Below are 23,483 nucleotides of genomic sequence, written 5' to 3'. Positions count from 1 at the left end.
TGGAGAGGGCCCCCCAGCTAATGAGCAGCAGGGCTGAGGCGGAAACCTACTAGCAGCCCCCTGTTCGGTTTGGCCGTTCCCCATCCCTCCCTCACGGGCCTGTCTCAGCATTTCCCAAGTCAGCATAATTGCACTAGTCGCTTAGAAGATCCCTAGTTCCATTAGAGGAAGAAAAAAAAAAAAAAAAACCAAATGTTCTCAGTAAATGTAGCCTCTCTGTTTGAAAGTCAAGGATCATTGCCCTGAGGAATTGCGGGTCAGCCTGTGATAAAGCAGCAGAAATCAGGACTGCGCCTGGCCCTGCCGAGCGGCCATTTGGAAATCAACAGGTGTCTCGGTTATTTTACAAATGGGACAACTGAGGCCTAGAAAGAGGAAGTGACACTCGCTGGTAGTCACACAGCTCAGGAGTCTGCAGACTACGGCCCGCCATCTGTTTTTGTACGGCTCGTGAGCTAAGGATGGTTTGCACTTTTTTAGATGCTTAAAAAAAAAAAAGTCAAAAGAATACTATTTCCTTGTATGTGAAGATGATAGGAAATTCGAAGTCTAGCATCCGTACTAATAGGCCTGTGGGAACATGGCCGTGTTCTCCTGTTCCCACATTGTTTCTGGCTGCTTCTGACGACACGGTTGAGTCGCTGTAACAGAGATCCTGTGGCTCGCAGGGCTGAAAGTTCTATTTACAATGGGGGTCCTTTGCAGAAAAAGTTGATGAGCCCTGATTTTTATGACTGGTGGTGGAGGTGGGACTCAAACCTGTGGCCCCAGCTTCCAGGCAAGGTCTCTCCGTGGCGCTTGAGCCGTGATCAAGGTTGGAAGTGTTCTTTTTCTCCACCAGCCACTGCCCTGCTTCCAATGTCAGGGGTCATAAGAAGCAGTAAACGGGAGGCTTTGGAAGAATGCACAATAGGGCGGTCCCACTTCTGGGACCCTCACTCAAAAAACTGGCCACGTGGGCTTTCTAGCAGCTCCCTTGGAAGTAAGGTTCAGCCTGCGATGTTGTTACTTCAGACAGGAAGAGGCAGAAGACTCAGGGTGCTGAACACTTTGGGACCGTTAGCTATGAAAAGCAAAACCCTCTTTAAGAAGCTCCCACTTGGGCATTGTGGGTATTATTTTTATTTTAAAGAGATTTTCCATCTGTCCTTATTTCCCTCCTAACACGTTTTACTAGCAGATAACTTTCTCGTGCCCTGATAAACAGTCTGAGCTATTTTTTTGTATTATTTTCTTTTCCTTGCATTGTTGCTTTTTCATAAACAAAAAGTCAGTTCACTTCTAAGCCTCTGTGATCACATGAGACCAAAAAAAACAACAACAAAAAAAACCACCCAAAATAAAACCCAGAACACCCAGTCAGCATCTGGCAAGTGGGGAAACAAAAAACAAAAACAAAAACAAAACAAAAACCTCAATTGGTTAATGTTTCATCTTCCCGTTCCTCAAACCTTGTGGTAAAAGGAGAAAAAAGAAAAAAAGTCCTACAGGATTGAATGGAATTCTAGCTTGCCAGGGCCTTGGCTAACGGTTTCTGTGCCAGGAATCCCCAGCTTGGAGTGGTTCTCCTGAGCCAGGTGGGACCAGCTGAGCCAGACCTGGGTCGAGCTGGGTAAGAAGGTGACGAGCTGTCAGCCTCCCAGAACATGCCTTATGACTCCTTCACACGGGCAACACCTCATGGCTGGGAACAGAGGAAAAATGTTGCGAGTCCGCCTGCCCAAAAAGGCATGGGCTTGTCTGGGTAGCAGCTCAGTATTCCAGAGAAAATGTGCAAAAGATTTTCCTTTCCCCATCTCACTCACTGCACAGACAGGGGAAAACAAATAACACAAGCCATATGAAGTACTTGAAATTACTTAAAAAAAAAAAAAAAAAAAAAAGCCTTAAAAAAAAAAAAAAAGGCAAAAAACCAGTCCAGGCATTGCAAGTTGCTCTGTGAGCAGGTCTGGATGTTAAGGAGTGGAGGAGGGAAGAGGGAAAAAAAAAGTTAATCTGGGAGCAAATGCTTGAGCTGTTAATTAGAGGGGTACAAGTGGGACAGAGTGAGGGTGGCTGGTAACTTGTTAAAACAGAGCTTCCCCAGCTCCAGCGAGGAAGGAAGGAAGGAAGGAAGGAAGCAAGAAGGAACAACTTTAAGAATTTTAATGGTGGTAATTAAGCGCAGCAACTATGAATTGTTTAGGGGCTTAATTTAACCTTACCCACAGAGGCTCCAAGTTACTACTTGCTTAGTCCCCTGAACTTGGGTTATTTCTGTGGTCAGAGTAGTTGAGACTTTTCAGGTGCCAAGGCTGTAAGAGTCAGCATTTTCCAGAGGATTTCCAGGGCTGGCTGGCCTGGTCTCGTGTGATCATGGGACGAGGTTACGGAGTGGCATCAGAAAGCTGGGAGGGACACAGTGCCCTTTGCAAGCACTTAATGTGTGCACACGCATGTGCGTGCACACACACACACACACACACAAGAAAAGAGAGGACTGCCCCCACAGCCAACTAAGTTGTCTTTCTCTTTCCTCCGTAGATCTATCTGATTCCACATTGTCTTACACTGAAACGGAGGCCACCAACTCCCTCATCACCGCCCCGGGTGAATTCTCAGGTTGGCATTTCTGTCCTTGTACGGTGCTGTTGTGTTGAACTTCACGGAAGGGGACAGGTTGGGGGGGAGTTTGATGAACGCCTTTATGATTTCCTCCCTCCTTTTCTTTTCCCCTGTCCTCCCACCTCTTGGATAGGAAGACTGAACGGTCTTTGTCACCAGCATCCATGGGGTTAAGAACCATCTGTATGAATGAGATCTAAAGATGGTCACTTTGAAAGTACCTCTTGGGCCACACGCTCACCAGTTGTCTCTACCTTGTCTCTCGTGGGACTGGTGAAAACCTAGCATGACTCTCCATCCCTCAGTTTAGCAGGGGGAAGCCTCTTTTCCCAGCTGCTGAGAGGCTGTAAAACGCATGTGTTTGTATACATTTATCTTTGTGGCTTTCTCCTCCTGTCTGCACTCTGGGGAAGGACAGATGTGGAGGGTCAAGAGAAGGGGGAATGGAGTGTGGGTGGAACGAGCTTCGGGGAGGGTCTGGCAAGCGAGGAGTTGGCCAAAGGCTGGTGGTTTCCATGTCTCTCTTTGAGCAGTGGATGCTGGGCTAGGAAGCAGAGAGAACCCCAGTTTGGAGTCCCCCAGGCCCCTGCAATGAAGAGTTGGCCACAGGGATCCTCCCGTTCCTGGGAGTAGCTAAACCAGGCTTGCCTTAAGAAATGAGAGGCTGGCGGTGTCCTGGGGTCATCGTGGGGCCAGGATGGACTCTGGTGCCGAGGTCTGTGGGACCCTTTGGGAGCATGGTGGATGGGTGTCCTGGGAAGACAGCTGGGGCTTGTGGCATGGATGTGCACTGTGTGGCGTGACAGCCACTGGTTCCCAAGTGGACATGGCTGGCTGTCTGGGTGAGCACTTCTGTTTGTGTGCGTCCAAGCTGTCCTTCCCCTGCCCCATGCCCGTGGCAACAGCAGTGACCATAGCTGTTTATGGAGTGTTTCCTTTCAGCTGTGTCGTCTGCTCTGGTGTTGTACGTGCATCATCTCAGAATAGCAGTAAAGTACTTGCCCTGGGTCACATAGTAGCAGAGCCATTCACCACCATGCTACTGTGTTCCTGACCACTGTCCCATCCCCCTTTTCTGCAAGGGCTGAATGTACCTCCAAAGCCTGCATTCCCCCATATGAAGTTCTGGCTGTCATTCTTGCCATCCCCTCTCCAGACTCTAAGAGGGATGCGATGCTGGCTGCCCGTGGCTGCCTGGCTATTACCCAGGTCCTAGCCCTTCCGCATTCATTCTGTATTCCATCACAACCGTGGGAGATCCCACGAGTGTGCCCGTTTCTGTGATAGGAAAACAAGAAGCTAGAGCAGGAAGTGACTTGCCCAGGGTCCCGTAGTGGGGCTCATGGCTCAGGTACTGGAGTCCCAGTCTTCTGGGTCCCCCTTACCTTCTGGTCTTTGGTGGCCCCTCTGGTTGGGAGTTTCTTCTATGCCTGTGGGCCCCTACTTGGTGATAATGCCTGAAAGACCTTATCAGGTGAGCATAAGAAGTTAATACTTTAATCCATTCTTTTTCTTCTGTGTGTATGTGGATGGAAGCCACATATAATTTTAAAGCAAGAGGCTTAACAGTGTTTCTGAATGCATGATTCTGTGCCCCTGCTAGCCCTCAGAATGTATTTAATTTAGGTGGAGTGCATTGGCATAGGTCGTCTAGATGGATGGGAGGTGTTTTGACATTCTCTGCACCCCCTCCCCCTGTTAATGGTGGAAACTCCCATTTGCAGAAATGCTTTAGAGGGCTGTGGTTTGGGTCTGTTGACGGATATAGTCTCTTTGGATCTCTCTCTGTCCTCCCAGAGTGGGCTGGGTGTGTGGCTCAGGCAGGAGTCCCTGCTAGAACCAGGAGAGAGCACCCTCTGGAGGGACATGTCCGGAGACCCTGGGGGCTGCTAGGTTTGGCCCCGGGGCCTAGAGTCTGGGATTACCACCCACACATCCCAGAGTGGTGTGTGGTATGGCCAGTGAGCAGACACCCCTGGTCCTCTTAACTGTGGGTGAGGCCCGCATGAAAATTTGGCATCCAGTGGAATTCTGAGGAACTGGGGAGGCAGTTTTGGGTTTCCGGTGTGGGGGTGGAGGGATCAAGTGGGGTCTGCTGGGCTTTGGTCTGAGTTCGAGGTTGTCTCAGGAGGTGAGTGGAGCGTTCCCCATGTAGTCACCCAGGCACCTTCTGGGGATGTCATGCATCTCCTCCCACTCTGGGGGCTCTGGTGGCTCGCTGGCCAGCTTTTCCAGCTTCCTTGAGCTGTGGGATTCAGAGGACCGGTGGGTCGGCTCTGCCCCTGCCTCCTGGGAGCTCCTAGGTTCGGGGCTGTGGTAGCTGTCATCCTGGAGGCAGGCTCAGGGAGGGAGGCCGTGCAGGGTGACGGGAAGCCCTGGAGAGGTGACAGGAAGCCCTGGAGAGGTGACAGGTCTCCTCCCTGGATGGAGGCAGGATTCTTCCGGCTGGGGTGGAATGCAGGGCTTGCCCAAGGGCAGGACGGGAGGTGAGGTCAGAAAGCTGAAGGGCAGAATGTGTAGGGCCAGGCCAGGGTGTTTGATGTTCAAGGACAGATAACGCCCCTGCTGACAACAGTTGACACTTACTGACACTCCCTACTTAGCTCTTTGCGAAGAGCTGGTCATTCTCCATCTCCTGGACTCCTTACTGCACCCCAGGGAGACGGGTATGATTCCCCCTGTCTTCCAGGGAAACTGAGGCTCTCTGCTGGGCCAGCTGCCCAAATTCCTGAATTGTAAGTGGCAGGCTCCAGCTGGGAGCCTGAGCGGTGTGACTGCCCAGCCCTCCTGCCTGAGGGTCCTGCCTGGCATTCCAGCTAGGGCTCCCAGCCCCCCTCCGGGAGACACACCCTGGTGGGGGATGGGGCAAGGGAGAAGGATCGAAAGAATCTGGGGACAGCCTGGCCCTGTTTAGGAACTGGGGATGGGGTGCAGGGATGGCGAGAGTCCTAGAGCTCAGCGCCCATCCTTGTCACCACAGGGCAGGATGGTGCAGACTACCCCGAGGCCACGCCGGCCGGCTGCCCGGGCCCCTTCTGACTCCCTGAGTCCCCAAGAGCCCGGCCCCTCTCTCGAGCAGAATGTCTGCAGTCCCGGGACGGAGCCCACTCCTGTTTGCCTTGCACTATTTTTATCCAGCTCCAAGGTCTCCGCTTCACTTTCCTGTACTGTTGTTGAGGCCACGTCAGGCGGATGGTGGGCATTTTGAGGTGCTGTCATTGCCGGGGCAGGCAAGGACACGTGGGTGGCAGGGTAGGAGAGAGTCTGGTTGCCGCTCTCTGCAGAGTGGTTGACAGGACACTCGTCCGACCTGTTGAGGAGCTCCTGGTACATTATCCCTGCTGAACGGAAGCCCGAAGCTGGGAGGGGACAGATGACTCTACCAAGATTGCTCTGTGAAGGGCAGAACCCAGGGCTTCTATGAGATCGAAAGACTCTGATGCCCAGAGTCTCAAAAGCCTAGAAGTCCCCCTTTTGGGGTGCCTTCAGAAGCTCAACACTCTGGATTCCTGGCCTAACTCAGGGCCAGGGATGCTGCCCTTGACTAGCTAGTCTCCCCTCAGGCTGTCCTTACGCGCCCTCCCTGTGGCAATACCTCTGTCTTTCTCCGGTTCAGTCTAGTTTGGGGAGGACAATGAGGTTAGCTGGTTAAATTCATACTAAGGTGTGAGTGGCTGGGAGATAGCCCTTCTTGGCAGTATGAAAGTAGACTAGGCCATAATTCAAGGAATTGAGGGAGGAGGGGCCAGCCACAGAGGCATGGCCATTCTGAGGAGGGTTGAGGAAGGGGATTAAGGTTCTCTCGGCTCTCGGGGGTTCTAGGCTAGAACAGGATGTGCACTGCACAAGGAGCATTAGGCCCTTTGAGGAGCAGCCAGATGAGGCCCTGTACTGGGGGCTGAGTGAGCGTTGGGCTGTTGAATGAGAGCCTGAGGTGCTGTGTTGCTTTGAAAGCCAGACTTGCTTCACCTGGGGGCTGCAGCGCTGGGCGGGCTTCTTCAGGAACCGGTGACTCCTCTCTGGTATCCTAGTGCCTAATGGATAACTGTTTGACCGCTTTATTAAGCACCCACTGTTTGCAAGGTGTGGTGTCAGCTGCCAATCATCGAGACTGAGCTGTCCCTTTCGCTGACCTTGGACGTGTTTGCTGGTCTCTCAGTCGTCAGAGCATGCTGTTTCTTTAGAGCTGTGCCAGTGAGGGCGAACCCCTCATTTTTAGGGGGAAGGGTCCAGCAAAGGAAGGGAGCTGCGTAGGATCACGTGGGGGGTTGGGAGCTCAGCTGCACGTGGGTGTCTTTCCTCTACCAACCAGACTTAAGCTTCTTGAGGGCACAGTCCATTCTCCAGGATTCTTACATTCTGTATACTGGCAGAGTTTGGGAACAGAGACTCAGAGAGGTTAGGAGAGCAGCTGAGGGCCACACAGCAGGCATAAGCAAGAAGAGCCAGGTCCGCACCTAGGGGGGTCCACACTGCCCAAACGCCTGCCTCCTTTCACCTCCGTGGTCTCCGAAGAGGTACCCTTTGGGGTTGGTGCTATCTGGTGTTCATTGTCAGTGTCTACCGAAGCTGGGAGAGGAGCGTTGGTGGGCAGCACTGTTTCCTGCTGCTTCCTCCTTCTAGGACCCAAGATACTCTCCTCGGACGCTCCCGTCTCACAGACCCTAGAGCTCCTTGTTCTCCAGGTTCAGTTCCATTCAGCCTGTGCTGAGGCTCTTGAGCAGAATCAGCTGAAGAGCGTGGGCTGCGCACCACGAGGCCCTGAGTTCAAGTCCCAGCCGTGCCCTTTCCTGGCTGTGGGACTTTGGGGCAGGCATTTAACCACTGTGAGATGGTGCCTGTGAATCAGCCACAGCTTGGCACACAGCATGTGGTAGATGTGGCCACGACAACGTGGCAGCCGCTGTGCTTACAGCTGGGAGCTCAGAGACACACAAAGTACATGATCTCTAACCTTGTGGTCCTCACAGACAGGTGAAGACACAGTGATAATGAGAAGTAGTAGAAGATGCAGTCTAGAGGAAGAGATTAATGATTGACTCTTGGTGTGGTGTGGAGGCAGCCCAAGAAGACTTCCTGGAAGCGGTGATATGCAGGTTGGGTTTTATGGGATAAATAGGAGCTTATAGAAGAGACAAGGTTTGGGGCTGGGTTGATGTATTCCAGGTAGAAGAAATAGCAGGTGCCAGGGTCTGGAGGCGTGAAAACAGCCGAAGGCTGAGAAAAGCAAAGGAATTTAGGAGGTTAAAAAGCAAAGCCCCAGGTGTTGGTGGGAGTTGAGGCAAGGGGAGGCCAGGGCCTGGGTAATATTTTTTTTAAAACTTTATTATACTATAGAGTGTACAGGTATGTGTCCAGCTCAGTTTTTACAAACCGATCCCACCTGGGTGACAGGCAGAGCCCAGATAATGTCACTGTCACATGACAAGTGCTCATGACCTATAGATCTGGGGTGCTAAGGTCATGGTTTAGGAGAGAGGGTGGGAAGTGGGGGAGTTTTAGCTGCAAGGTGGTTTCACTTGGTTTTGGAGAGCGGGAAAGATGTCTTATTCTGGGGTTCAAGGCAGATGGTAGCCTGGCACAATTAGGCTTGAACCCAGATGCGTCTCTGTGGACTCAGAGCTGGCTTTTGGGTATGGCCCATACTTGCTCTGCCTACCCACCAAGTCAGGCTCCGGCCTGGAGGTGGTGGGCCAGGACTGACGCTGGGCTCCCGGGTCAGGACCAGCTAGCCATGTCCAATTCAGAAATGACCCCAGACTCCTTGCCCTCTCTCAGGGCAGGGGAGTGGTGAGAAGGACCATTCACCTCTGGTTCCAGCATGGCCAGGATTTGGAACTTGCATCAAGCCTCTCCCGTGTGGGATTTTTTTTTACGTTTTGACCAAAGGGAGGGAAAAACCCTCTCCTTAAAAACTCCAGGGCAGGTCACCCAAAGACGCATTCTTCCTGGGCTGGTTGTTTGAGGCTGGAGAGGTGGCAGGGGTGAAGAGGAGCGGAGACAAAAGTGATTCTAGCAGTCCCAGGGGACCAGGCAATTGTGGGGCAGGTGGGGGGAGGGGGTCTGGCCAACCTGGTTTGCCAGGAAGCAGGGTTGGATGGCGAGCAGCACGCTGGAGTGGCTTCTAGGCTTGGCTTGGAGATTTCCCCAGGGACGTGACCTCAGGCAAGCACCTCCCCTCCTTGGTCTCAGTTTGCTCAGCTGTATATTGGGCCACTGATCTCAAGGGGCTCCTTGGTAATGCTGTGTTCCAGGGAGGGTACCAGCTCCTGGGCCTCAGGGTTATGCAGGGAGCTGGGGCTTCTGGCCTGTGGTATCCGAGCTTCCCCTCATTGTCCCAAAGCAAAACCACACCTGGGACAGGGCCATGCAGGGGGAGGGGCTTCGTGTCCTGCACCCCACCTCCCACCCCCAGAGCACTAAAGCTTGGGGACTGGAGTAGGGGTACACTTGACTGATGAAGAATCCAAGGCCCAGAGGGGGCAGCTGACAATACCCTCTGGGGTTCCTGACAGAGGAACTCAGGGCTGGTGTGTTTCCTGATGGTTGGCTTTGGGATGAGAAATCAGTGTATTAATCATTTATTAAGAACCTACTGCATGCCAGGGGCAGGTGACATAAAGTGAAGAAAGCCCATACCTTCCCCTTTAGGAGCTAATGGTCTAGCAGGAAAGGTAGGCAGCAAGCCGAGAATGGTGAATGATTGCTTGTGCCAAGTGCTGTGGAGATAGGGGCAAGGCTCAGCACCAGCACAGAAGCAGGAGCAGGGGATGCTTGCTGTTGGGATGGGAATGGGCTGTTCAGGGAGAACATCAAGGAGAAAGTGATTCTGGGTTGGGTTTTGTAGGATGGCTAGGAGTTCATCAAGAAGACAACAGGGTAGAGAGACAGCCTGTCAGATAGAAGGAACAGCTTGTGCAAAAGCAGAGAGATGTGCAGTAGCCCTGTGTTCTGAATTTGTTTGTGGCTAGAAGGTTAATATTTGAGAGATGGGGGAACGGGGAAAGATGAATCCAGAGAGATTGTCCTTAATCCACCATTTGGGTGACCTGCCCTGGAGTTTTTAAGGAGAGAAGGCTTTTTTTCCCTCCCTTTGGTTTTCAGAACTTAAAAAAACACACAGGAGAAGCTTGATGCAAATTCCAAATGCTGGAGGAATGGACTGGAATGGAGGGACTATGGTCATTGGGGCCAGAGGAACTCCCGGATACACTTGGCTCTGGACCTTGTCTGGCATCCAGCATGGGACTTAGCCCATAGGCAGAGATCACTATAGAATAAATGAATGAAAGAATAAATGACTTTTTTTTTTTTTTTTTTTTTGCCTGGGACAAAGGGATCCAGAGTCTGAGAGAACATATAAGATGATGACACATATTTGAGAATCACAGTTAATGCAGAGCTCTGTGCCAGGCTCTCTCTGAGTGCCATGCCTTCCTTCATTCATGGAATCCTCCCAACCGCTCTGTGAGGTCGCTCCTTTTAGTAGCCAAATTAAAGGAGAAGTAACTGAGGCTCAGAGAGGGGGAGTAACGTACCCAAGGTCATCCCACTAGAAAACGGTAGAAGTGGGATCGGAACTCAGGCTCTCTGGCCCCTGTGGGATTCCCCGTATCTGGCCCCGGGCCCCCCCTCCCCCCCCCCCCCCCCGCGAACCATGAAGGACCGACACGGTTCCTGTTCCCTGTGGCACATCTGTTCCCGCCGGGGACCTGAGATCTGGCATGAACAACTCTCCCCAGGTCCCAGAGCAGCTCTGCTCATCGGATGGTTGCTGGCTGAACACACGAATGACCAGTGGCATGCAGGTGGGGGTAGGGGGCAGCTGTCCGAGAGGGGGCTGTTGCAGCGAGGGCGGGGCCTGTTCCTGTCCCGGGTGGTTTGGCTTGAGCTAGAAGCGCCTACCCCTCACTCCACCTCGGGTAGCCTGTATCTCTGGGAGAACCAGCAGGTTTTCGGAGGAGACCTGAAATTCCAGAAAATGCACTTGGTTGCATCTAGCCTAATCACAACCATCTGTCTGCCGGGCTCTGTGGCTCGCCCTCCTCCTGTCCCCCCTGGCACGCTCTCCCCGGGCGTCTGTAACAATCAGGAGCCGCGCTCGAAAGTTTCCTTGTCAGGGTAGAGTGGCTGTTGCCAAGAGCCTTCTTTGATGCAGAAAATATATCCTGAAGGTACTTTGTCAGATGTTTTTATATTAAACATTCTCCCTCCATGGCCCTTGGCTGCCAAGGGAAGCGGAGATGCATCGCTTTCCCAGTTGCCCTTTGTGGAAAGAATTCCTGGTGTTTTATGGGCCCTTTCCCCACACCACCCCTGTCAGGGCCTGGCACCCTCAGCTGGAGAGGGGAAGGCCTTGCGGGTGGCACCCCTGCAAAGCAGGGGCTGCCCTGGCCCGAGGGAGCGACGCTACTCACCCATGGTAGAAGCTTCTGGGTTTGGAAAAACAGAGGTCTCATGTCTGGAGCAGACATCAAAGCCACTGCCCCAGACTTCAAGGTGAACCATTGCCAGGACTTCAACTGATCTTTAAAAGGAGAGGTAGGAGCTCAGAGATAGGAGCCTGGAAACCATTTCAGTCTCTCGGAGTTGTCCAGAGTTGTGCCCACACCGGACAGAGCTGGGAGCCACTGGGCTGGTGGGCCTTCTGTGCGAGGTCGGGGGAGAAGGTGGGGAGGTGGGCTCCTGCACACAGCCTGGAATTGGGTTGGTGGGTAACTGTGGGCAGCAGGGAGTGTCAGGAGCGGGGCAGGGGCCGAGTACACCTGTTCTCCCTCTGGCTCTGGCCTCTTGGGCTGAACGGGCTGAAATGGGGGCACCCAGAGGCACCCCTGTAGACAGGCTGTCCGTAGCAGCCCATCAGGATGTATGTATCCCCGCGAGTCCCAGACTGTGTCTCTCCCCACCCCTCCGCCTGTCTCTACTCACCTTCCTCGGTCCTCTCTGGTCTGCCGCCATCCGGTGCTGAGGCGATAGGCTCCCCGGTCGCCACATGGGGTCCCAGCCTTACACTCAGTAGCTGTTTGGGCTTCTGCAAAGCTCAGATCTGCTCTGCGCCTCAGGCTCTGCCCTGCTGGGCTGAGGGCTGTGGAGGGTCACTCCAGCCCACCCCCAGGAGGAGAGGGAGCGCTTTACAAAGCACGGACTCCAGGCCACTCTCAGGGGGCAGAGGTGGGGAGTGGGGTTTGAGGGGCAGGGCCTGGGTCTTCTCTACTTCGTGCCCAGCTCAGGGCCTGGTGTGTAGTAGATACTGGGATTGTGTCTGTGATTTATAGAAACCCCCAGCCCCCAACCCCAGAGGGTTTAAAACAGAACAGATTTCATGGGGATGCCTGTGGCTTCTCCACACCCCTAGACTCTCTTATGTTGTATGTGTCGGGCTCAAGGAAACCCTGATTTGGGTTGGGGGAGTCCTGCCTCTGGGGCACTCACTGCTCTTAGACCTGAGAGAGGAGCCGAGAATGGCAGAGAGGGCCCAGTGCCTCCTACCAAGCTGCCCAGCTCTGTCTTAGCTGCCTGCCCTGTTCCCCACAGGGCAAAGGCTGGAGAGAGCCCCAGGGGTTTCTTCTTGAGTTTAATGGTAGTGCCGTACCTGGCTTGGGGGGCCAGGAAACCCAGCTCCCGGTCCTGGTTCTGTCCCGCATCTCTAGGTGGTCTCAGACTGCTTCCGTTTGGCTTCTCCATCTGTAAAATGAGTCCATTGGTCTGACTCATAGGTTCTCAATCCTCTTTGCACATTAGAGTGCCCTAAAGAGTTCCTTAAAAGCTCAGACCCATTCTGGAGTGGTTGCGGAGGGACCCACCATCAGGATTTAAAAAAAAAAATCCCTCAGGTGGCTCTGATATGCCGCCAGGGTTAAGAACCCAGGTCTAGAGGGACTTAGAGCGTCCAGGCCACCTTCCCCTCAAGGCGGGAGCCTGTTCCATAGTTGGGCCCCCAGCCTGTACTCCATCACTTCTGGGGATGGGTGCTCAAGGCGTCTTAAAACAGGTGGTGTAACTCCCAGTTTTCGAGTAAGAAAACTGAGTGTGGGAGGTGGTGAAAATGATTTGCTCTAAGTCAGCTAGAGGCGAGCAGACGTCTGACGAGCTCCTCCACGAGGCGGGTGTAACTTCCAGCTTCTGCAGTAAGATGCTTTCTCCAGCGGCTGGAGGCAGCCCCACCTGAGCCCTACCCTTGTTGCTGGGACGCCTCCTTGGTGTGAGTAAAAAGGAATACGTTCCACTCAGCTCTGCCCAGGCCTGCTTCTGGACCTGGAGGTCAGGTGTGGAGTCAGGTGTATGGGTGATGGGCTACTCGGGGACCCTGCAGGGCAGGGGTGGAAAGCCCAGCCTTGGGGGCCAGACTGCTGTGTACATCACTTAGCCTCCCTTTTGCAGCCTTACTCCACTTCTCACAAGCGGGCCTGGCAACACCTCACAGACCCCACGGAGGCCCCGTATGTAGGGTGCCTGGTGCGCATTTGATTTTCCGTAAATGGTCATGAGGTGACTTGGTAACCGAGTCTCAGCATGCGGGATAGGATTGCATGAAGGACAAGGTCCCCAAGGTAGGGCCTTCTCAGGAAACTTAGAATCTGATTGGAAGGATGGGGGCTGGGGAAGAATATCACTTCCTAGCGAGGCAGTTACAGTGAATGCTACTTCCTAAGGGAGCAGGGCAGTCTGGGAGACGGCAGCTGCCCAGGGCGGCCGCAGGGGATGCTGGGAGTGGAGCTGGGGCAAAGGTCAGACAGAGGGTTTCACCAGGCCACAGGGGAAAGGGCATCCCAGGTCTCGGGGCCTGCTGGGCAAAGGCAAGGCTGTGTGAAGATGCTTCTCTGGGAATGGGAGTGACCCTGGCAGGGCGGTAAGAGGTGAGGCCTATGGCAGGGCCTCGAATGCCAATTCAGGGACGGCCAGACTTCTCTCTGGGGTGAGCCACAGCTGGGTGCCCCAGGAATACTTCTGACAGATGGGTGGATTTGACTGTATGCTTCGAGGATGGGTTTGTATGGCCCAAGAGTATACAGTTTTATTTGTTTAATGTAAACTTTTTATTGATGTATATATGTGCAGAAAACCACATACATCACAAGGGAACAGGTTTTCCAGACTGAACGTGTTTGTGTTACTATCGCCCAGATCAAGAAACAATGTGACCTCAGAGGGCCCCTTTTATGTGCCTTTCCAGTCATTTCCCACTGCCCCGCCCCTTCCGCATGGGTACCTGAGCTCTGTTCTGACTTGGAATACCACAGGCTCATCTTCCTCTTTCTGAAGCTGGTACAAATGGAAACCTATACTGTGGGCTCTTCTTTTTTTCCTTTGTTTAATTGAGGTGTAATTGATGTCTGCCATTGTATTAGTTTGAGGTATACAGCATGACTTGGTATATGGATATATTATGAAACGATTAGTGCATAAATTTAGCCAACATTCATAAACACCTAGTGACAATTTTTTTTTTCTTGCGATGAGAACTTTTAAGGTCTACTCCCTTTGCGACTCTGAAGTACACAATCCAGGAACATTAACAGTGTTGTACATTTTATCCCTCTGGGATATTTATCTTCTGACCGGAATCTTGTACCTTTTTTTTTTTTTTTTTAAAGATTTTATTTATTTATTTGCCAGAGAGAGAGAGAGAGAGCGAGCACAGGCAGGCTGAGTGGCAGCAGAGGCAGAGGGAGAAGCAGGCTCCCGGCCAAGCAAGGAGCCCGATGTGGGACTCGATCCCAGGATGCTGGGATCATGACCTGAGCTGAAGGCAGCTGCTTAACCAACTGAGCCACCCAGGCATCCCCAGAATCTTGTACCTTTTGAGCACTGTCCTCTACCCCCTTGCTTCTGGTAGGCACCCACCCACAGAGCCTGTGGCTTCTTTAACGTGACAGAATGTTCTCGAAGCTCTCTGTATTGCTGTGAATGCCTGTGGTCGATCATTCATTGCTGGATAGTACCCCACGGGCCCACGCCTTGGCTCTCCTAGGCTGATGGAGCCATCTGACTACCGATAGGCACCTGGGCAGTTCCCAGTTTTTGGGCTCCCACCCGTGACGTGACAGTAAGGATTCTCGGACAAGCCTTTCTGGGGACATGAGGACATCTAGCTGGGAGTGGGATCACTGGGCTGTGCATTACGCAAGGTCAGCTTTATTCCATTTGCTGCCTGGCTGTTGTACCCTTCTAGGATGAACACTCAGTTCATCCCACCCATTTTACAGATGAGCCTGGAGAGGGGTGGTGTCTGACCTTGGCCGGCACAGCTCCCAGTGGATTCAGGGCCCCACACCCTACCTCCCCGCTTCACCCCTAGGGTAGGATTTTTAGCTCCCTGCCCTTCCCGAAGGGCCTGGGCGGTGCACGCTGGGAAAAACAAAAAGGAGAAAAGAGTGAAAGGAAACCAAACATTGGAAAAGAAGTGTGTTTCCAATAAACTGGGCCTTTCACTGGTAGCCAAACTATTACATTCCTGGGCCCTGGGAGCCGCCGGCCGGGTTTGCTCCTCTGGGCTGTAAATCTTGCTGGGCGTCAGGCTAGGACTCTAGCAGCATCCCTGGGACACACAGACAGGCAGTGTCCTTTGGGGACTTCGCTCCTTGGGCGTCGGGGTGACCTGTCGTTGTTTGGGTGGGCTGGCTCTGCCCCAGGGGGGCCTCTGACAACAGAGCAGCCGAGCCCTTCTGAGGGAGCAGTGTGTGAGTTACCGTAAGAGGTTTTCTCTGCCCGCCCACCCCCTCCCTTTCTTGGGTGCTTTGATGGGTTTGAGGTGTTTATAGGCTTGATTCATGACCGAGTTACCAGGGTTTTCCACGGAAATAACTTATTAAAGGGGCCGTGCACACAGCGACATTGATGTCTGCAGAGGGGTGCGCATCAAAGGCGGCCCTCCTTCTGGAGCCAGGCAGTTTCACTGGCCGCTGCTCAGCCACGGCCCAGGAGGGGCAGGAGGGGGCGGGCCTCGGCTGCAGGAAAAACACTTGGGCTTAAGAAAACACTCCCCAGACAAACCCAAATTCAGGTCCATGGAGAAAAAAACAAAAAAGGAGAGGGGAAAGTGAAAGCCCAACATTCCGGGCCAGCCCTTCGTCGGACCCTCCTGCCCAGATGTGGGGACGCATGTGGGTACCCGGCTGACGCATGGTGCCCGGACCTTCTGCTGTCATGCCTGCACCTCCCCTTGGCCCCAGGCTGTTGCTTGGAAGGCAGTGCCAAGGCTGCGGGCTGCTTGCTGCTTTTTGCCAGCGATTGGGTGGGGGAGACGTAAGGGCTGGAGGGATCTTTTGGTTCTCTCCTTCCTGAGAGCTCCTTTCCTTTGATTTTATCACATCTGATTTGCCCTTTGAGGCTGACCAAAAGCCTTCCTTTTCCAGGAAGCCTTCAGGGATTGGGCAGCCCACAGTGGCTGCTGCTTTTTTTTTTTTTTTTTTTTTTTTCTTCTCAACATTCAGTGGTTTTTACCTCCATACTGTTCTCTTGCCAGGATTCAACTTGGCTTTGAGTTTATCCCTTGTCCCGGAGCAGACTGTGTGAATGCCTTCTAGATAGGACCTGGGTCTGCCTCTGTCTCTCAGGGCTGTGACCAGGAAACTAGTAGCCCTGGCCCCTGGCCTAGCCCACCTCGTGTAGGAAGACATGGTTTGGAGACATTCCCTGAAATTCAGTCCTGCTCTTTCACAGAAATAACAATTGTCATAGAAATAGTAATAATAATGACCAAAATTTGAGGGTAGAACATGTGGCATACATGGTACATGTTTCTTGAGTTCCTTATGACCTTTCAGTAAGGTAGGTTGTGTGACTACATATCCCATTTTATAGATGAGCTGACTGAGGCTCACAGGGGCAAAGTCATTTGCCCCAGGGGACAACAGGCTAATAGTGGCAGAAGTGGGCTTTGAACCCAGATCTGGCTGATGTCAGAGCTTGTGTCCTTGGACAAGTCGCTACCCTTCTCTGGGTGGAACCACCCCCTCATTTTGTCCATGAGTTCACAGACTGGTTGCAGAAACAAGACAAGCCCTCATGGGGCTGCACAGGGTTTAGTGTTTGTTTTGGTTTATGAAGATATAATCTGTATACAGTAAAACTTTTGAAAGTGTACTGTTCTAGGAATTTTGACAGTTAATGAAACCGCTGCCACACAGTTAAGGTACAGAACATTTCCATCATCCCCAGAAAGTTCCTTGGTGTCCCTTTGTGGTCAGCCCTTAACCCCAGCCCCCAGCTGCTGGAAACCCCTGATCTGATTTCTCTGGAGTTTTGCCTTTTCCAGAATGTCCTATGAATTTAATCATACGACAGGTAGCCTTTTGTACTTTTCTTCTTTAACTCAGAAAAATGCTTTGAGATTCAGTCATGTTGTTTCGTGGATGGACATTTGGGTTATTTCCAGTATTTTTGTCTATAAACATGTGTGGTCAGGTTTCTTTGTGAAATGTTCATTTTCACTTCACGTGGGTAAATACCTAGGAGTAGGATTGCTGGGTGTTTAGTATAAAAGAAGATTTAACTTTATAAAAAACTGCTCCACTGTTTTCCCAAGTGGTAGTACCATTTTACAATCTCACCAGCCGCGCAGGAGAGTTCCAGTTACTACTCTGTGTCCTCACCAGTGCTTGGTGGGGTCAGTCGATTTTTGTTTGAGTTATCCTAATAGATGTGTAGTGGTCTCACTGTGGTATTAATTCACATTTTTTTCTAATGAGTAATGATGTTGAACATCTTTTCATATACTTATTTGCAATCTGTATATCTTTGGTGATGTGTCTGTTCAGATCTTTGCATCTTTTTTTCTATTGGGTTGATTGCTTTCTTATTGAATTTTGAGAGTTCTTTATATATTCTGGTTCTCTGTCCTTTAAAAGATATGTGTTTTGTCGATACTTTCTCCTAGTCTGTGGCTTGTCTTTTCACTTTCATAATGGGATCTTTTGAAGAACAGAAGTTTTTAATTATGCTGATGTCCAGTTTATTAATTGTTTCTTTTCATGATTTTTCTGTTGTATAAAGAACTCTGCCAAACCCATAGTCATAAAGATTTTCTCCTATGTTTTCTTCCAAACATTTTGTAGCCTTAGGTATTTAGGTTTATAATCCATGATAAGTGAATTTTTGTATCAGGTGTGAGATAAGGGCCTGGGTTCTGTGTGTGTGTGTGTATAAGTCCACTTATTCTAGTACCATTTGTTGAAAAGACTGCCCTTTCTCTTTTGAGTCTTCTGAGTCATGTTGGCCCCTTTGTCAAAAATCAGTTGATCTTATGCACATTCTCCTTCTGGACTCTACTGTGTTTCATTTTCTACCTGTCTTTCCTTTTACCAGTACCACGCTATCTTGATTACTGTGGCTCCATAGTAAATTTTAAAAGTGGTTAGCATGAATCCCCTGACTGTTTTTTTTCCAGAGTTTTGACTATTCTAAGCATTTGCATTTTTCTGTTAATTGTACCATCAGTTGTGGATTTCTACAAAAAGACCTGCTGGGATTTTGATTGGGATTGTGTTGAATCTATAGATCAGTTTGGGCAGGACTGACATCTTTACAAAATTGAGTCTTCCCATCAATGAATATGGTATACCTCTACATATATTTAGGTCTTTGATTTCTCTCATCAGAGAATACGGATCTTGCACATCGTTGTTAAATTTTGCCAATGTAGTTTACATTTCTCGGTACTTTTATAAATTGTAAGTAATTTTCCAATTATTACTAATATATAGAAACACAGTTTTTTTTGTTTTGTTTTTAGAAACACAGTTTTTAAATATTGACTTTATATAAAGCACAGGATTTTAATGGCTTGGGTGCTTGGTATTGGGTACCATGTTTCGGAGGGAGAGTTGCAAAATGGAGATTTTTTTGTTCTCCTGGACTCTCAGGAATGTCATCTCTGTCCCATGACATTTTCTAAGATGGTCAAGTGTGAATTTTTCCTACTAAGACATGTGGCATCTTGGGTGAGTTGCCACAGCCTCTGTCTGTGAAATGGAAAGCGTTGGAGAGAACTGGATCAGATGACCTGATGAGATCCCTTCCAGCTCTGAGCTAGTTGTTCACACTAACTGTGGGGTGGGAGCTTTGGAAGGGAGCTGAGTCCTGATCCAAGGGAACCCTCTCCTTATTGCACAGAACTGAGAGGGGAGGATATGTGCCTGGGGTCGCACAGGGGCTGACCCTGACCAGGGGATGGGTCTCCTGTTCTCAAATCCAGTCCCTCACCACCCCCGACCCCGATTCGGATGGGGAAAGACAGTGCAGCAAGACAGCCCAGCGGGAGATGACTCCACAGCTGGGAGGGAGGGAGAGGCTGGGGAGGCAGCCATTAGTGCTGGCAAGCCATGAAGCTGCCGGGCGCTATGACCCTCAGAAGTGGCCAGTTCACGTTTGGCTGTTTTCAAAGTATAAAAGCACCGTGCTTGGAAATGCGGGTTTTGGCTGACCTCACCCCAAGTGTGGAGTTTAAAGGCCTTTGTAACTCTTTGGTTTGGAACCGGGTCTGGGCATGGCTGAGGAAAGCACTGGAACCCATTAGTGCTGGTTCCAGTTGCTCTGCCTTGAGGAGAGGGAAGCAGCCTCCTCTCCCCTTAGCACTGCAGACGGCCCAGGAACCGAAGGGTACAAGCAGTGGGGAGAAAGGAAGAGAGAGGTGGCAGGTCCATCGGCTATCGAGGACCTAGCCTGGCCTTGGTTGGATAGTGCCAGGAGCAGCTCGGCTTTTAATGCCTGTTTGCTTTGATATTCCTGGTACCTGAGTTCTCCCATTCTACAGATGAAGAAACCGAGACTCAGAGAGGTTTCACTTCTCTACCAGAGTCACACATGGAGCAAGTGAAGGAGCTGTGAGTCGGACCCAAGTTTTCTCTGAGCTCAATAGCTGTTGGACCGGGGCTGCTGATGGGCACGGGTTTTCTGTTGGGGTGAGGAAAATGGCCAGGGACTCGATAGTGGTGATGGCTGAAGAACGTGGTGAGTGTACTCAGTGCCACTGAACTGTACGTTGAACAATGGTTAAATGGTGGTTAATTTCATATTAATGTGTATTTTACAACCATTAAGGAAAAAAAAAGCTGTGTGTCCTTTTACCCATCCATGCTGCCTCTCTCCACAGCAGGCTTTTTGGCCTGGGTGAGTGTGGGCCATCACACCTGTGCCTCCTGGTCGGTGGGAGTGCCTGGGCTCCAGGCAGAAGGGTGGACAGGGGCTTTGGCCAGTGGAGAGCCGCAGCTGGGTTGGCTGTTGATGCCATCCTCTCCTTTAAGGATAGAAACTTAGACCCTGGCAGGATCCCCAAGAGGATGCTGGGACACTGTCCCAGAGCTCTTGATCCACACAAAAGAGGTGGGACCTGGGGTGACCATGGCTTGCTGGCCACCAAAGCCGTGCCATAGTCCAGGGCTGGGCTGGGGCCAGAGCGGCTGCCCTGGTGCCCGCCCGGTTGGCCTCTGGTCCCTGTCCCTTGGCATTGCTGACACTTAAAGCTCTTTGCCCCACAGGGCCTTCCCCTTTGGGAGGGAAGTCAGGGAGGGAAGTCAAAACCAGACTGCCCCCACTTTTTTGGAGATGCATAATGAAGGATGTAGGGGAAATGATATGAGGTACTTCAGCCAAAACAAACAAGCAAATAACTAACTAAAAGGGGCTCAACGAAGCCATATTGGTAATTGTTGAATCTGAGTGAGTCAGCTTAGGTTGGGTTCTTAGAAGCAGAACCTGCGAGGGTGTTGTGGACACACATGGCTTACGGGGAGGCATGTTCTCAGGAGAAGGGCATGAGGGAAGCAGGACGGGGCAGCAAGAATGTGGCCTCAACTGGAGGCCAGCCTTGGGCTCGCCCGTAAGGAGCTCTGGAGTTGGTGCTGTACCGCGAGCCAAGGGGTCAGTCTCTGTTCCCACATTGGTCGTTGGCCGTCAACACACACGTGTGTGAACACATACGCACACATACCCCCGTGTTGGGGGGGCTCTAAACGCCTGACCAGGACACTGTTCCCATAAGGGGCATCTGGGAGCCATTAGTGGCCCCGACCTCCCCGTAGCCGGGGATTAAAGGAGCCCCTGGTGGGACAAGCAACAGCACCCACTACTTGGATATAGATGGGAGTCTCTAGTGTTTCTGCTTTGGGGGTATGGTTGAAAACTTTCAAAATGGGAAAAAAGAAATCTCTGCTGAAACAAGCTTTTGAGAAGGAAGGAAGAAAAAAGGGGACTCATGCCCGCTTGTGCTGGCTTTATGCCAAGCACCCCACTGCCTTCCTCCATCTAGGTGATATCCCTGATCCGAATGGGGTAGTCGAGACTCAGAAACATTGAGTAGCCCTGAGTCTAGGGGTTGCCGGATTGAGCAAATAAAAATACAGGCTATCCAGTTATAGCTGAATTTCAGATCAACAGCAGCAACAAGTTTTAGTGGAAGTACGTCCCAGGTCGTGTTTGGGGAAAAGTTGTTTGTTGTGTACCTGAAATTCAAATTCTAAGGGACACGTTGCGTTTTGCCTGATGGCGCTGTCCAGGTCACGCATCTATAAGGTGGGGAGCTAAGAATTACAGTCAAGTGAGGCTGACGCTAAAGGCTTATGTTTTTCAACCCTGAAGAGTACAGCACTCACAAAAGGTGTTTGGAGGCAGCGTCTTGCCAGGGCCTCATATAAAGGTGCCGCCAAGAGCAGAGCCCGTTAGAATCATGTAGTCGGCTCTGGAAAGTTCTGATGCCTGGGTCCTGCTCCAGACGAACGTAGTCTGAGTCTCTTTTGCACCCCTCCACCTTTTTGAAAGCACCCTAGGTGAAGGAAGGCTCATTGGCCTGGGCCCCCAGCTCCCCATGTGCGCGGAACTGGAAAGGCATACACCGGAGACCAAGAGGAACGTACCCCACAGCACCTGCCCTGTGTTGGGCCCAGGAATGTGTTTGCGAGAGGCAGGGAGCCTGGCCCCGTTGGCCACCTTCCCTACTTCAGCATCCTCCCACAGCTCCCTGTCACCTGCCAGCGGAAGTTCGGCCTGGCACACAGGCTGTGCCTCAGCCTGCCTCGTGCCAGGCTCTTTGATGGCTCCCTCACCGTGCCGTTCCCTCTACTGGGAACGCCCCGCCGGGCTGTTTTTGTCCACCTGGCCAACTCCTCCTGTTCCTTCCCAAGGTCCAGCTCACATGCCACCGCATATCGGGAGCTTGCCCTGCCCCCCACAGCAGAACCTGTCACCCCATCCTCCAGCACCTCGTGGCAAAGACTCAGGGATAGTGGTTCATGACTGCATAGGAATGAGCGAGGGGTCTGCTGGGCCATCTCACCGCTAGCTTGGTACTTGTCCACATCCGATGGTGGTGCTTGGCACGGCGAGGCACTTAGTAAATGGGTATTGAATTGGAGGGAGAAGGAAAGATTTTGTTGAGGGAATGGCGTCCCATCTTTCCCCATAAGGGTCCCCTCTTTCCTTCTGCTCCTCTCCTTGGCTGACACTTAAGATCATTTGCCTGGAGCCTAGGCCCTGTGCAGGCCAAAGGTAAACAGGTTTATAATGACTTGAGGGGAAAAAAAAGCAAGTGAGCCAGGAAGTTGGCCAGTGCCAGCTATGGGCCTGGGTAGGTGGAAAAAGGCCCCTGTGGCAGGCCCTGAGCCTTGGAGCTGGGCCCCAGCGGCCTGGGCTGAGCCTCTGCTTCCCAGAACTCCTCTGGATAAACACGGAAGGAAGTGAGGGGGGCAGCCTCCCCCTTTCTGAAACAGGCCATGGCCCAGAAGGAGGCTGAGTGGTTGGGGAGGTGGGGGCCAAGACCCTACTTAGGAGAGGCCTAGGGCGCTTGCGCTTTTGGTATTAAAATAATTTTTTTTTTTTAAATCGTGGTAAAATACACATAACAGAAAACTTACCGTTGTAAACATTCTTAATTGTCTAGTTCACTGGCATTGAGTACATTCCGGTTGTGATGTAGCCACGAGCACCATCCGTCCGCAGATGTAGCCACGAGCACCATCCGTCCGCAGAGCTCTCTTCGTCTTGCAGAAGGAGGGTGGCTCTTTGAAGCCTGTTGAATTCTGTTGAAAAATGTAACTGAGAAACAATGTTTTCCACCACCGGCTGGGGCCCGGGTAAATACAACAGCCCCTGCCCTCCAGGAGCTCTCATTCTTGGGGGCGGCGGGGGGTGCGGGCAGAGAGGACCATGGCGCCAGGGGTGGTCACGCAGGAGAGGTTGGCTAAGACGCAGCTGGACGTGTGGGGCAGGGGGACGAGGCTGGCCTCGGGCTCCGAGTGTGGATCGTGTGACCCCCGTGAACATCGGTGGGGGGAGCATGAAGCAAGTGTCCCAGCCATCCAAGTTCAGAAGGAGAACAACACAGCCACCTTGCTCAGCTCCCTCTCTGCCTGGGTCTCCTGCCACGAGTGTGTGTGTTCATTGTGACGCCATGCCATGGAAGGTGACGTTTTCTTTGCCGCCTTCCTCAAGGCCCGTTGGATTAGTATCGCTTTCCCGCGTGGCACCCCTATGCCTACCAAAGTTTCCCGGCCTCCCTGCTTTCCCAGGGAGCAGTTCCGTGCGGGGCTTTGGTGCCTGTGGGTGCAGAGGACATATTCCCAAGCTGGGCCGGAATGTGGAGAGAGCAGGTCTCCTCGTTTGGAGCAAGGTCACGGACAGTGGCTGTGGGGCGTACTTATGTGGCGCCTTCGAAGCCGTGCAGGTGCTCCTAAGGGGACTGGAGGCCCTCACTTGGTGGCAGACGGGACCCAGGTGTGGGTCACTCAACCTGGAAGATTTGAGGACACTGGAGGTAGCCAGTGAGTGTCTGGCATCATGTGTCCATCTTCCCAGGGCCCCAGATGGCCACTGGCAGGACCTCCTGCAGCGAGAGCCAGGGGTGTGGGTCCCAGTTTGGCTCCCTGGTCTTTCGCCTGGAGACAGAG

General features: G+C 52.1%; 1 protein-coding gene across 2 annotated transcripts in view; it reads left to right on the top strand.

The window, feature by feature from the left end:
- The window catches only part of SMAD6 (SMAD family member 6), a 74,608-nt gene that overhangs the window by 10,798 nt on the left and 40,327 nt on the right, over positions 1-23,483 (top strand). Inside the window, exon 3 of one of the 2 annotated variants that reach the window (XM_032864633.1) lies at positions 2,524-2,601. The exons of the other annotated variant lie outside the window; for it this stretch is intronic. Coding sequence (XP_032720524.1) covers positions 2,524-2,601 — 78 coding nt within the window. The remainder of the gene's footprint in view (positions 1-2,523; positions 2,602-23,483) is intronic. 2 annotated transcript variants of the gene reach the window in all.

Source organism: Lontra canadensis, unplaced genomic scaffold (genome assembly GCF_010015895.1).
Source record: "Lontra canadensis isolate GAN:19392208 unplaced genomic scaffold, GSC_riverotter_1.0 scaffold28, whole genome shotgun sequence".
In the NCBI taxonomy this organism is placed as follows: Eukaryota; Metazoa; Chordata; class Mammalia; order Carnivora; family Mustelidae; genus Lontra; species Lontra canadensis.
Note: the sequence above shows the minus strand (reverse complement) of the source record. Positions and strands in the feature narration are given on the sequence as shown.